At 31.6% G+C, this 14,232-nt stretch overlaps 1 protein-coding gene across 6 annotated transcripts in view; it reads right to left on the reverse strand.

Moving 5' to 3' along the window:
• LOC139516933 (transient receptor potential cation channel subfamily M member-like 2) overlaps nt 1-14,232 on the reverse strand; it is a 64,429-nt gene that overhangs the window by 35,368 nt on the left and 14,829 nt on the right. For 4 of the 6 annotated variants that reach the window (XR_011663057.1, XM_071307406.1, XM_071307408.1 and 1 more), the window contains exons 3-11: nt 14,038-14,223; nt 12,171-12,398; nt 10,504-10,696; nt 9,971-10,157; nt 6,795-6,942; nt 6,496-6,525; nt 4,998-5,091; nt 4,650-4,780; nt 525-719 (exon numbers count right to left, since the gene is read on the reverse strand). Coding sequence is in view for 5 of the 6 variants with exons in the window: in XM_071307406.1 (XP_071163507.1) it covers nt 525-719; nt 4,650-4,780; nt 4,998-5,091; nt 6,496-6,525; nt 6,795-6,942; nt 9,971-10,157; nt 10,504-10,696; nt 12,171-12,398; nt 14,038-14,223 (1,392 nt within the window). In the remaining variant the exon portion in view is untranslated. The remainder of the gene's footprint in view (nt 1-524; nt 720-4,649; nt 4,781-4,997; nt 5,092-6,495; nt 6,526-6,794; nt 6,943-9,970; nt 10,158-10,503; nt 10,697-12,170; nt 12,399-14,037; nt 14,224-14,232) is intronic. The other 2 variants (XM_071307410.1, XM_071307411.1) reach the window with 1 other exon arrangement.

Genomic DNA, 14,232 nt, shown 5'->3' on the forward strand with positions numbered 1-14,232 from the left:
ATATTTTTATATTTCAATTTGCTTTTCTAGTATGCATATGTTTTGACTCATTTTAATATTAAAAATAATGGGAACTTGTTGATCACTGAAAAATTAAATCTAAACCAAAGACTCCCAGAACCTTGAATCCCTGATTTAGAAAAAAAATGCCTCAGTATTATAAACAACAGTAGCAGCAACTTTTGCATACTTAGTAAGACTTTTTTGATTCAGATCCACTAGAAGAATTTTACTCTTGATGTGCTAAGAAAAAAAACCCAGTTATTATTTCTCTCATACTACATAATAAAAGAATCAATAAATTGTATTTAAAAGGAGTTCCAATCACAAATTTTATTGAGACAGGCCTCAAGCAACAGGTGTACGAAATCCATGTTTATATAGCAAATTGCTCAGTCTATCTTAAACGATGTTTGTTTCTACCATATTTGATAATGGTTATCTGTACAGGTAACAGCAGGTATTAGAAATATTTTTTTATATAAAATTAAAGCCTATCTGGTTATGTATTGTAAAATACCTACTGGTGAGTAACCCAACATTTCTCCAAGGCAAATTGTGCGAAAGAATTCTGGATCCTCAAAGTGGTTTATGAGATACAGAAACTTTTTATGGCTGAAATATTTGTGCACTTCTATTGCATCTCTGTCTAAGAATAACTCTACAAACTTGTGTCTGTCCTTCTTCATCATGGCTAAGTCTAACAAATTGTTGGAAATCTGTTTATAAAATAATTCATTGTTATAACAATACATTAAATTATCAACATTGATAAATCATTTTTCTTTCAATAATAATAATCACATTTCAACCTCATGTTAGGCTTAAAACATAGGAATTAAAAAAATATTAGATATTAGAAGATGTGGTACGAGTGCCAATATGACAACTCTCCATCAAAGTCACAGTTTGTAAAAGTAAACCATTTAGGCATTATAGGTCAAAGTACAGTCTTCAAGACTAAGCCTTGGCTGACACCAAACAGCAAGCTATAAAGGGCCCCAAAAATGACTAGGGCAAAACCATTCAAACGGGGAAATAGTAATTTTACTATAAACAAATTAAGTACTTCGAGCTGAATTACATTGATGTCTGCATGGTCCACCCTACAACTTTATTTGTTTCTCCTAAGTAAACCTTACAGAAATTGGATGTCATATGAATAAAAAACTAAAAAAACCATATAAAAATGTTATCTATTCCGGTTTTCTTCATTCAAAAAACTAAGAAAAAATAGCACTATTAGGCCACACCAATTTGATTCCTTGTTCGACGGACCCGCCTGCACCTATTTTTTTCAAAACAGAATTTTTTTATTTTTTTTATATTCCCGCTTCCCGCATCCGGAAATGTAATCATGTCCATTTCCCGCACCGTTTTTTTTTGCAAATATTATAAAAAGATATCAACATTTGTTTTAAAATCACAGTCTAACCTGTATATAACGATTTTAAACATAAAAGCATCCCACCACACTTTGTAAATATCTGTGAGAATATTTGTTTCAGCATAAAACCTATTTATCCAAAGGGGGAGTGCTCCGATATAAATTTATAACAGCGAAAACCTGTGAAGAACAAAATATTGGTTACTTTCCCCCTTACTTATATTCCCTATCAAAAAATGTTCGTTGTTAGAATAAAGTACAAAGAACTTCTGAAGGATTTGCCTTCAACTGCAGTTATATTGTATGCTGGCGAAACAAAACTATCCATAGCCGCTGCATGTTTATTCACCTGTCCTGATTGATTGAGGGGCCTGTCGTTCAGCAGTTATCGTTTGTTGATGTTGTTCATTGGTATTTTCCCGTTTGGATATACATGATATATAAATTAGATCGTTGGTTTTCCTGTTCGAATTGTGTACGTTAATAATTTTGGGATCCTTTATAGCCTGCTGTTTGGTCTGTATCAAAGCCCTGTGTAAAAGGCCGTACTTTGACCTGTGTTTGTTTATATTATCAGGTTGAGAACAACCCTCCCTCAGACAAGGGGTCATTTTACTGATGTAGAAAAGAAAATAGAAATACCAAGAATTTGTATAGTTCTTCTATACAAAACCTTTGAAAACTTAGAATTTTTTACTCAAAAAGAGAAGAGTTACATCATATTTTAAACAACTTTTTCTAAAAGAGGGGTCTACTTATTTTGAATAATATTAAACTGTTAAAGTAAATGTGTTAACATGGTTAAAGTCCAGGAATATTACAAAATTCTTGGACATGTTTTGACCATTTAATACCAGATAGATATATAGTTCTTTGAGAAAATATGAGCCCTTTTGTACAAACAAATCTATTATAACTTATATTGATCCCTCATAAAACATGTAAAAGGGATATTTATAACATAAATGGGTTGTCCCCAAACTGATTATGACTTGGATGGAGAATTGTCTCATTGTCTGTCACACATACATAGACCAGATTTAATTATTTCTTGGTGGACAGGGAAAAAATACTTCAGAAATTAAAGAAATGTCAAAGTACAAGTGATAAATCAAGCATTAATATTGTCAAAAAATTATAATTGCCTCCTTTACTTTTCAAGCTTCGCCTCAAAAATTTGCAAATTAAATATTTTTTTTTTTAATTTTCAAACCTCTCCCTCGCCCCAAATTTTGGAGTCCAAAAATCCGTAGAACAAGAAATTAAATTGGTGTGGCCTTATTATAAGATTTTATGGCCTTTTCAACTAGTCCAGTCAAACTAAGATTTAACCTCAAACTAATTGCAACAGAAAATGTTTTAGTTCTAATCTATAGCATTATGCCATTAATATACACAGAAAAAAGTCCCATAAAATCTAACTTGAGGAAAACTCAAAATCAACATTTTTAATTTCCTATGGAAATAAACATTGGAAGGGGAGATAACTCTGCAAAAATTAGTCTTTTTTTTGTCTTTATGTTGATTTTCTTGAAATTTATGTGAAGTATGATACTTTGATGGGGTTACAAGTTTGTATTTGACTAAATTATATAATCTCCTGCTCATGAAATGTACAAAACCGAAGTGTTATGGGTAGTTTTATTTTTTTTGTGCATTTTTCATTAAAGAAATTGCAAATTTGAAGCTTTGTGACCATTTTGAAAAAATAATGTGAAAATTTGGTATTGTTTATATCTGTATATTATATTTTTTCAGCATCTTACTTGTCAAAAGAAACTTTAAACCGCAAAAAGAAGAATACATCCTTAATTATCTTCATTAAATTTGAGATTCTTTACCTTGACATGTTGAAAAAGGAGTAGGTCCGGTAAGGACCAATTTTGGCCTCAAATTTCAGGTTCATCTGACGAAAGATTTGACCACTTTTTAAACACTCAAGTGTCTATTTTATTTGATTCAATTAGTTTATGTGAAAGATTTTAACTGATTTTGTCATTAAAAACGATCTGATTCAAGCTCATATATGAAAAATCTACCAAATATGCCAAAAAATGCCACTTTTCAGATGGTTTTTGTCAAAAATGAAAGTGGCCGCATCCGTGTTCATCCTCAACCTTTATATATGTTATGTATTATCATAAAATACAACTTACAGTTTAATATTAAGGATGAACACGAATGCGGCCACTTTCGTTTTACACGAAAACCGTCTAAAATTTAACTAAAATGCTAGAATTGTGAAGATTTCAGTGATTTAGCATGACTGAATGGTGCTTGTACCCGATTTATGTGCATTGTATTGTCAAAAACAGCCCATATTTATGTAACAGAAGCATTCTACTGTTCAATTAATAAATAAAAGTTTACATTTTAACAATTTTGTAAAACTGCTATATTTTGGGGCCAAAAAGGGGTCTTACCGGACCTACTCCTTTAATAAATGGTCAACTAATGAAATACGAAATCTAGATTATAGGTTGATAAAAGATATAAAAACACCTTTAGAGTTTTTGTTATACTCTAAAGACTGCTAAAAAATCAAAAATCAATACATTCTGATGAATAGAACCAGTAAAGTTATATTTTTGTATCAATATTTAGTGATATTTCTGCCTTTTTTGCAAGAGTTATCTCCCTTTTCAATGCAAATCTCCATAGGAATTTTAAAGTGTGATTTTTTAAGTCTTCCTCAATTAAGATTTCATGGCACTTTTTTCTGTGTATATTTGGGGTATAATGCTAAAGATTAAAACTTAAAAATCGTCTGTAGCAATTACTTTCAGGTAAGGGTCAAATTTATGCTAGATTGACTGGACTAAACTGTGTCTTATAAAATCCTGAAAAGATAAGTAGATGTTAGAAGCCAAATTTTGTATCAGCACTACATGAATAAAACCAGAGGATTCTGAAAATCTGACAAAAAGTTAAAAAAAAATCCTGAAATAATTTTAACAGCTTCTAATTTGTATTATATATGACTCAACGGTTAAAGGGTTATGAACAATTTTTTAGAGTAAAAGTTACCGATTTTGCATTTTTTAACTTTTAATAGAAAAAAAGAAAATGAAAATGGTGTTAAAAATTCAGCTTAATTTTGATGAATTAGAACAATGTGACTAATTTATGAATGTGAGGGCTACCTTTATTCTAACCCAGTTATATCATAAAAATGTCACACTTGTATGCATATGAGGATTTCCTTTATTATAAACCTAGTTGTTTTATTACAATGTCACATAAGTATGAATATCAGTGTTACCTTTATCCTAACCCAGTCATACTTCTGGAATATCTGTGACAATGCTAGATCCTGTCTGTTCCAGTCTAATGTTAGTTTCAAGTTTTTCTGTAGTTGTTCTTGAAGCATTCTACCTTTCTGTGGTTCTTGTGCTGCAAAGGAAACATTATATAAGTAAACAACAAAATTTATCATAAAAATATATGATGAGTTTGCATGGTTGGTGCTTTGTACTTTCTAGTCTTTTAGAATTCCTGTTATTGTTTTTATGTATCTTATTGTGCAAGTCTTGAGATTTTCTTCCAATATTCATTGCTGTTCCAAAGTTGTAAATATATGAATTTATATTCTTTATTAAAAAATACTTACATTCAAACAAAGCAAGAAGAATGTACTTGTTTAAATTCTGTAGAACACTAGTGTCTGCATCAATGTCTAACACTGTAACAAAATTTTGTTCAACCTAAAATCATAAACTGTATATACTTAGTACGATGTTGAAGATAATATATAAGTCTGCAACTTGTATCAAAGAACAGTTATGTATCTTTTTTTAGCCTTGATTCTTTGTTTAATTTAGGTTCAATATATCTCAGACTTTTCTGGTCCCAATAGAAATAATCTGTCTTTCCGAAATCAAACATTTTAGTTGTAAAGTCATTGGGAAAAGGCCAATATTCATCTTATTCTAAGATTTTAGGTATCTGTGATGTTTGTTATATTTATACATATAGTATGACAATCATATACTTCTATCCACAAAAGGTCTAATTTGATTTGTATAATTAGAAATCCTGTCCTATGATTGGTTACAAGAGCATCTCATAATGATTTTTGAGACAATTTTATTTTTATCTACCATGTTCACAAGACTACTTTTGTAACTAATAAATATATAGACAAACTGGTGTTTTACCTGTGTTGATTACACTCTCAATAAACAAATCAATGGAATATACTACACTATCTTGCATATAAGCCATCTGCAATGGATTGTTTTCAAAACAAATGATCCAATAGTTTATTGGTGTGAAAATTGAACTAAGTAACTCACAAGAACTTTTATTTGTATGCGGGTAGTTGGTCCAGTGTACATCAATAAACTCCGGAAAAAAGAGTGTTTTTAAAATTTTTTAATGATCTCCTATATATTTTTGCTAGTTTTTATCCAGAAAATTCAGATTTTATGATGCTGTAAATGATTGAAAGAAGGAGGCATAGGTGATTACCGGTACAGAAGAACAAAACCAGAGCTACTGGTGAATTTATAGATATGAAGATAGGGAGAAGAATTTTGAGATTAGATCAGAATGAACAAGGCCTAGCACTAGAACTATTTGTTACACAGAAACAGAAACCATGATGAAGACAAATGATAAGAGAATGAGATCTAGATAAGTACTGTATTTGTACTTATTTCTTCATTATACTAATCAAAATAAGGAGTTGTTGTATGGTTGCCAATGAGACAGCGATCCACCAGATTTCATTAGATTTTACTATATTTTATATTTTCATATATTCTAAAGTAGGTACTTTTTTCATAAAAAAACCCCAACAAATGGAACAACAAAATTATGTTTGTTAAATGGGAGTCAAAACTCGAAGTAGCTATATATGTATCAAATTTGGTTGATTAGAAACAGAGAAAATGCATACAAATACAGTCTGTCCAGACTCTGATAATTCCAGACTTCAATGCAAGCTCAGCTAGTCTTTAAACATGCGTATCCTAGCTTGGAGAATTGAGAATGAAATTGATCAGGTACCCTGTCAATATCTGGAATGCAACATAGACCGTTTGTCATCTAGATACTGCAATGTGACCATACCAAGCATTGCAATAGTACAAAGCCTAGTGACTTACCTTCTTTAAAGGAACTGTGGGAAATGTATCCTGTAATAAGTGGTGAAATCATGGAATTTGAGCTTGGGGCACATTAATATTGGAACAAGATAAGAAAAATACTTCTCATTGTCAAACAATAATTCTAAAAGCGCTACAGAATATCTAGGTAAATAGTAAATTTACAAGAACAAACATATTGGACAGATATTCATAAACATGATGTTAAATTAATCATACAAAAATATACCTATAAATCTGCAACAAAATATTAACATCATACATAAAATAAATTAATCTAACACACAAATAATACACACCTTCAAAGAAAACTGTAAACATTCAACCATCCTGTCTCTACATTGATTTCTGGCTAAAACATCATTCTTAAATTCATTAGGGAATGCCTTCATCAATCTTTTTAGAAGTTCAGGTTTAACATATGAATTGACATGCTCTTCATCTGGTCTAAAGGAAGATTTAATAATTATTATGGTGAAGTTAAATTCCCTGTCATTTATTCATTATTCAGACAGTAACTTGTCTCGGGAAAAAATATATCTATGTACCTTGAGCTAACTTTCAGGTAAAGAGATATGATTTTTTTTCTGAGACCATTCACTAGAACTTGCGGTCTTTTGATGTTCATTTCTTCAAAACTTTGATTAAAATTGTAATGCAAAATTAATAGAAGATTAATGATCTTTGCTTATCTTGTTTTTCAGTCACGTCTCTGTCATTACAGCTGAACAGACATAATTGGTCAGCTCTCCTTTACCAGCTATCTACGATGAGGGTTTACTGATAGATGAATCAACGACTTACTACTTTTGATGACAGAAATCAATCCAACGCTTTACAGCAAATATATGTTTTCTACGTAAATACTCATGTCAGCATGCACTCCAAAATCCCATTTTGGTTGGGGGAGTGTTATGCCAACTGACAACCGAGGGCTGTATCCTAGGTGTTTGATAATGGATCTCAATTTTACCGTCCCATGACAGTGGTCCTGATAGGGCTTCCTGTCATCGTTATTACTATGTCACAAGACTTATATACCAATACTTCATCATTGTGGTTAGCAGGCTGCAAAGCTGACCAACCTGGCCCTGAAAGCAGCCGTTGTGAAGTACAGACTCAAAAGAAACATCAAAATAGTAAACAAACCAAAAACAACTCAACATAAACTGTTATCACAGAGATATGTCTCGCCTTTTTGTAATTTTGATTATGCAAATGCTGAAATCAAAATAGCAATACTTAAACATCTAACACAAGCATACCTGCCAACTGACCCGTATTCTGCGGGTGTGACCCGAGATTTTCACAATTCCAAGGGATCACCCGGAACACCCGCCGGGTCATTGAAATAACCCGGGAATTCCAAAAATGAACCGATTTCACCCGTATTTCTTAGCCTTGAGATTGATTTCATAACTAAAATTCCTTTGAAATACCGGCAAATTCATAATTCTTCCATGAACAGGAAGTTCATCTAGCTATGTAAACTGTCAAATTAAGTGACCCATTAAGTGCATGGCTTCACTTGACAGCTTTGGTGTCAAACACACTGTTAATTAACACCAATTACCTTAGCTTTAGGTCGTAAATAAATTGCATCATTTGTTTACAAACTGAACTAGAGTTACTTCCCCTTATTTGTCACCATTCAAAATTATTCCTTACATTTACGTTTTATGGGTGAAAAAGATTAAATCATAAAAATATAAAATTCAAATACATATTGAAAAATAACTTTTCATTATTTTTATACCTTTAATCAATTTTTTTTTAAAAGTTGAAAATTATTTTTTACATTTATACTTCCTTTAACTGTATTACTTTATTTTATCATACTCTAATTTCCTTGTTCAATCAAAAATATTATGGTTAGAGGCTACATAGTCAATAGTCTCACACATTATTATTAAGAATTACATTAAATTCTAGTGTTTGATGATTGTAATATTTTCTTTCTCTCAAAAAGTAAAGCACATAAGACTGAGTTACACAAATTTATAAAAATCTTTAAAGGTGCAATGAAATAATATTTAATAAGATTTAAAATGACTTAACAAAGTGAACATGCATTGATGTTTTGGTATCTTTGATATACATTATAAGAAAATGTACCATAAATACTGAAATTCAGCTCGAAAAAGTTCGTACGCGTTATGACCTGAGATTTGATTCTTCAATGCAGGTCATGACCTGCATTTTCATCGTCACAGGTTGACAGGTATGCACAAGTTATGCAAATAATCAAAGTCAATGTACCATGACTGAGTTACATGGCTAAACAATCTCCATGTAAATGAGATGTGCCAATACTAATACAACTGCATACCAAATACCATTGACTTATTATAAGTCGTTCCCAAGCCTAAATACAAACATTAACTTGTAATCTAAGTAAAAGTTCAAAGTCAATGAACCATGATGAGAGGTTATGGCTATATAATCTCCATGGAAACAATACTTGCAAATGCCAATAAATTTGCATACCAAATATCATTGACTTAACATTAGCAGTTCATCTTAAACTGATCTAATCACAAACTAATACATGAAAACAAAGAAAAGTTTCAAAGTCATTAAACTGTGACTGAGGGGCAAGGCAAATATTCGCCATGGAAATGAGATGTGCCAATGCTTATACAACTGAATACCAATTAACACTGGCCTACCACTAATGGTACCCCTTGAACTGACCTAAAAATTTCAAAGTCAATAGACCATGACTATGGGGGCAGGGTCATACTATCTCCATGGAAATGAGATATGCCAATGCTTATATATATTCATACCAAATATCATTGACCTTCCACTTGTGGTTCCCTATAAACTGACCTTATCACAAACGAAGACATGTAAAATAAGCAAAAGTTTCGATGTCAATAGACCATGAGGGCAGGGCCAAATAATCTCCATGGAAATGAGATGTGCCAATGCTTATACAACTGAATACCAATTAACATTGGCCTACCACTAATGGTTCCCCTTGAACTGACCTAATCACAAACTAATACATTGTTGACGCTGTCGCCGACGACGGAAACATCATACCTATGTCTCGCTTTTTGACTCTGTCAAGGCGAGACAAAAACCAAGATGGCCACATATCAAAATGGCACCTTCCATCCTGACCACCAACTGCTGAAAATATTTAAAGCTCATCAAACGCCCTCCAGGACTGGGCCAACTGTGCGAGGGATGTAAATCAAGTCAAGATGGTTAAACACTTCCATAATTATCATCTTGTTTTTTTACTTTTTGTCTGATTTTCATAAAATCGTATGGTTTAATCCATGTCTTGTTATTACAATTTTTTTGCTTGCTAACCCTTACTTTTCATAATTCAATTACCTGGTATATATAGTTCAAAAAGACATTTTTGAAAATCTTATACAAACCCTTGTTATTTTATAATTTTTTTGAAAGAAAAAATGTACCAATGTTTATCAATATATGTCATGTACAGGTAAATGTTTACCTTTTTTTAATTTCATCATGTGCAAATGAGAAGAGATCAGCAGCAGATCCTGTTCCTTTCAGAATGACTATCGGTACTTTGATTTTGATCAAATCACAAACATGTTCTATATCTGTCCGGCCACCTTGAATCAGCAGACCAACAAGAGGTGTAGTGGTACCTGTGATTACTTCCCCTGATCCATTGTCTGGAATAAAATTGAATAAATGCAAAAGAAAATATATTGCCTATAATTTGAGCATGATAGGAATAAAGACCATGATTTGTATTAAACAAATAAATTAACTGTATTACATGATAAAAGTTCATCAAAGCCATGATAAGATGTGTCATTTATATACATTTCACTGCAACTCCAATTACTAATTTAAATTTCTTCAGTATGACCATAAAATGGATAGGTTTGTTGTCTTCTACAATCAATCAAGCATGCTTTACATACCCTTTTTTTCAACACATTCACAAATGCTGTATTAAGAATACAAATTAATCAGTAAATAAATGACATTTATTGTATCCCACTAAAATTTTACCATCAATTTTTCTGTACTGCTTTGGTTTGCCAACAGGACGTCTAAATCTTTTCTCTATAGCTAGTCTATAATCATTTACATCTTGGTTAGTCTTAACCTGATCTAACATTATAAAGTTGGTAAGGTCAGGATTTAGTTCCTCTAACAGCGACATGTTATCTTGATCACTCAATTCAATGCTGATTTCTGAATCCTGGGAGGAAAATGTTATTCAAATACAGTCAGTACATAAACACAAATCTTACAGGACCATAAAATACACTCAAAATTGTCATTTAAGGGCAACATTGCCTATAAGAAGTCAATAAATGGTTTGTTTTTGCTGGACTATAATTGTTGATCACTTTCTACTCTTTAGCAGTTCCTGTCCTTCTACATGTATTTCAGTTTTCAAAATAATAGGCAAAATGTACACTTTTTAAAAATGCAACTTTAAGGGAAATAACTCCAAAAAGCTTTCATTTTATGGTATCAACCATTTTGCAATTTTGTATCACTCAAATTTCTGATCATTTGTGTTTTTTTCAATTTCTGTTTTTCTATTAAAGTTTTTAAACTTATACACAAAATTGCTAAGAGGAGTAGGTCCGCTAAGAGCCGATTTTGGCCTCAAACTTTAGGTTCATCTGATTAAAGATTTTGGACACTTTTTAAACACTTAAGTGTCTACTTTAGTTGATTCAATTAGTTTATATGAAAGAATTGCACTGATTTATTCATTAAAGGCGCTTGAATTCAAGCTTAAATATGAAATATCTATCAAATATACTATAACATGTTACTTTTCAGTTGTTTTTTGTCAAAATGAAAGTGGCTGCTTCTGTGTTCACTCTCAAAGTTTATACATGTTATGTATTATCATCAAATACAACTTATATTTTAATAATAAGAATGAACACGCATGCAGCCACTTTCATTTAAGATGGAAACCGTCGAAAAATTTACTCAAATGCTAAAATTGTTACGACTTCAGTAATTTAGCATGACTTAATTAATGATGCTAGTACCTAGATGCTAGATACATGTACATTGTATTGCCAAAAAACAGCTTATATTTATGTAACAGAAGTATTCTTCTTTCCAATAAATAGCTAAAAGTTCACATTTTAACAATTTTGTAAAACTGCTATATTTTGGGACCAAAAAGGGGTCATACTGCGCCTACTCCTTTACCAAAACAGCAATTTAAGGTCAATAGCATCTACAAGGATTAATCTGGCGATATTTTTTTGAAATATTGACACACTTGACTTTTTTGCCCACACCCCTTGGAATAATCTGTAACAATTGCAGTTGTTATAAAAATATTAAACAGTTGGAGAAGATCTTAGAAAATGTTTAAAGATAACAAACAGTGAATTCTGAATGATAATAAAAGCTCACAATGGCCTTTTTCTAGATAAGTTAAAAAATATCCCTATGTCTCGCATATTATGGCTTTCATCAAAAGCGAAGAAAAATGGTATTCAAAGGAAAATCATTTAAAATTGAAATCACCTATAGAATTGCACATTCCTTTCATTTAAAATTCATATCTTTGTGTCATTGCATGAGAAACAAATTTTCTGCATAAGGTTTGATTCCTGCTAGGAAACTTAAAATCTTAAATAGATGATACCTGCACACTGTTATAACACTCCTTAGCATATATTGTACAGTTCACAAACCTGAGTCTCAAACACTTCAGCATAGGACAATTTAGAAGTCGGAATAACTCCAATTGCTGTAATTTTCGGTAGTTTCTCTAGATTGTCAGAAACTAAGTGCTGCTTAGAAATATTTGCTGCTAACAAATGTCTTCTTTCTTTTTCCTTCTTTATAGCATTTCCTATCATCTTAGAAACACCAGTGTTAGTGCCATCAGTAAGTAACCACATGGATGTGGTATTTATAGCCTAAAAAATGGCACATGAGTTATATTTGTTAAAGAATAGATAAAAATAAATGACTTTGCCCATTATAATCAAACATCAGTGCAGATATTTAGTAAAAAAAACATAACTTAAAGCATCAGCCTAGTTCAGATACATGTTTAGAATCTGAAATAGCCTATCAATCTTGAAAAGATTCATTAATCCCATAAATTTGAGGTTTAATAGTCAGAAGGAGTTAATTATAAAAATAATAAAAAATAATAAAAAGGAAATTGTCCTTCCTTGAATCTATATGTACTTTTTTTTTTTAAATTTTATATGTCACAATGCTAGTGGTAGGTCTGAAGTGTCTAGTTATTTTCAAATAATCTCCAAGTCGGCGTTTTGCATTTGCGCCGATCTGCATTTCATTTGCGCCGATTTTTTCTTTCATTTGCGCCAATTTTTTTTTTCATTTGCGCCAATTTTTTTACAGGTAAATTACAGGTAATTACAGGTGAATAGATATAATAAGATGTATTATGAGTGTCAATGAGATAACTCTTCATCCCAGTCGTTAAAGGTGCACTAGATACATCTTCAGACTTTTTCCTTGGCCGTACCCGTAGTTCTTAAGCCTCGGTCTTTCGGTCAACGGCACATGAGTATGTTCTTTCTGTGTTTTGACAATAGTCTTCCCATCAGAATCCGTTGTGTCTCTGGCTTTACACGATTTGGTGGTACATCGGTAAGATATGTTATTTTTCAGGACACTCGCCTTCCGATATGTATGGCCGCCGATGATAAAAAAAATAAAAAAATAATTGACTCCTCGGCCCGTGTAAGTGAACAATATGTCCATCGTGTTACAACGAAGTTCCAGAACAATATGAATCAAAATAAACTTTAAAATGGTTTACTTTTATTTATAGTTACTTGGATGGAGAATTAACTCATTGGCACTCATACCACATCATCCTATATCTATTTAACATAAGTGAACAACGTTGATAACCAGATTTACCAATATACCCTCAAATTATAGTTCATGTAAAAGTATTAAAACTTACCTGTAAATCCAATTAGGAGAAATTATAAAATCGGCACAAAAGAAAAAATGAAATCGGTGCAAATGAAAGAATGAAAATTTTCAAAATCGGCGCAAATGTCATACGTCCCTCCAAGTCAATATAAAAGATTGTATTCATCACTCGTGGTGTCCACTTCAATACTTAATGGATAAGAGGTGGTCCTGGAGTTCTGTTACCCTACCCTTTTGATATAATTCAGATTTTAAAATGGTATACCTTTTCGTATATTGCGTAGGTAAAAATGTAACCTTTTCCAATATTGTTTGGGTTTTATGTGGTGTTAATGTAAGAGTGGATTACAAAAGTGTCAAAAGACAGAACTTGATTGAAATAAACACAGACAGGAACACCAAGAAAGATGATGGACGAAGAAGTTTTTAGAACTTTATTGACCTTATCATATATTTCTGATAATTTTTCTGACTTTTTCACATAATTTCAAACTTGAAAAGGTGACCTATTCCTATCAACTTGTAAAGTCTTAAAGTCAATTTCGTTATATTTTACAGGTTACTAATGAATAAATATTTTCTTTAAGTTTTTTTTATATTGATAACCTTTCTTTTCTCTAAAATAATAACAGTTAATACCTCCACTATCCCTTTCTGGAAATCATCTCTTTGTTTCTGGTTCTTCCATCTCTTCCATAGATCAGGATTTGATATAATAGACACCACTATGTTTGGTGTCCCTAACTTCCAGGCTTTGTAGAAATAGTCTGCTATCATATCTGTACTTGTTTCTTCTGCCATCTTTACATAGTAGCTTACATTGGACTGAAATAA

Source organism: Mytilus edulis, chromosome 3 (assembly GCF_963676685.1).
Source record: "Mytilus edulis chromosome 3, xbMytEdul2.2, whole genome shotgun sequence".
Lineage (NCBI taxonomy): Eukaryota > Metazoa > Mollusca > Bivalvia > Mytilida > Mytilidae > Mytilus > Mytilus edulis.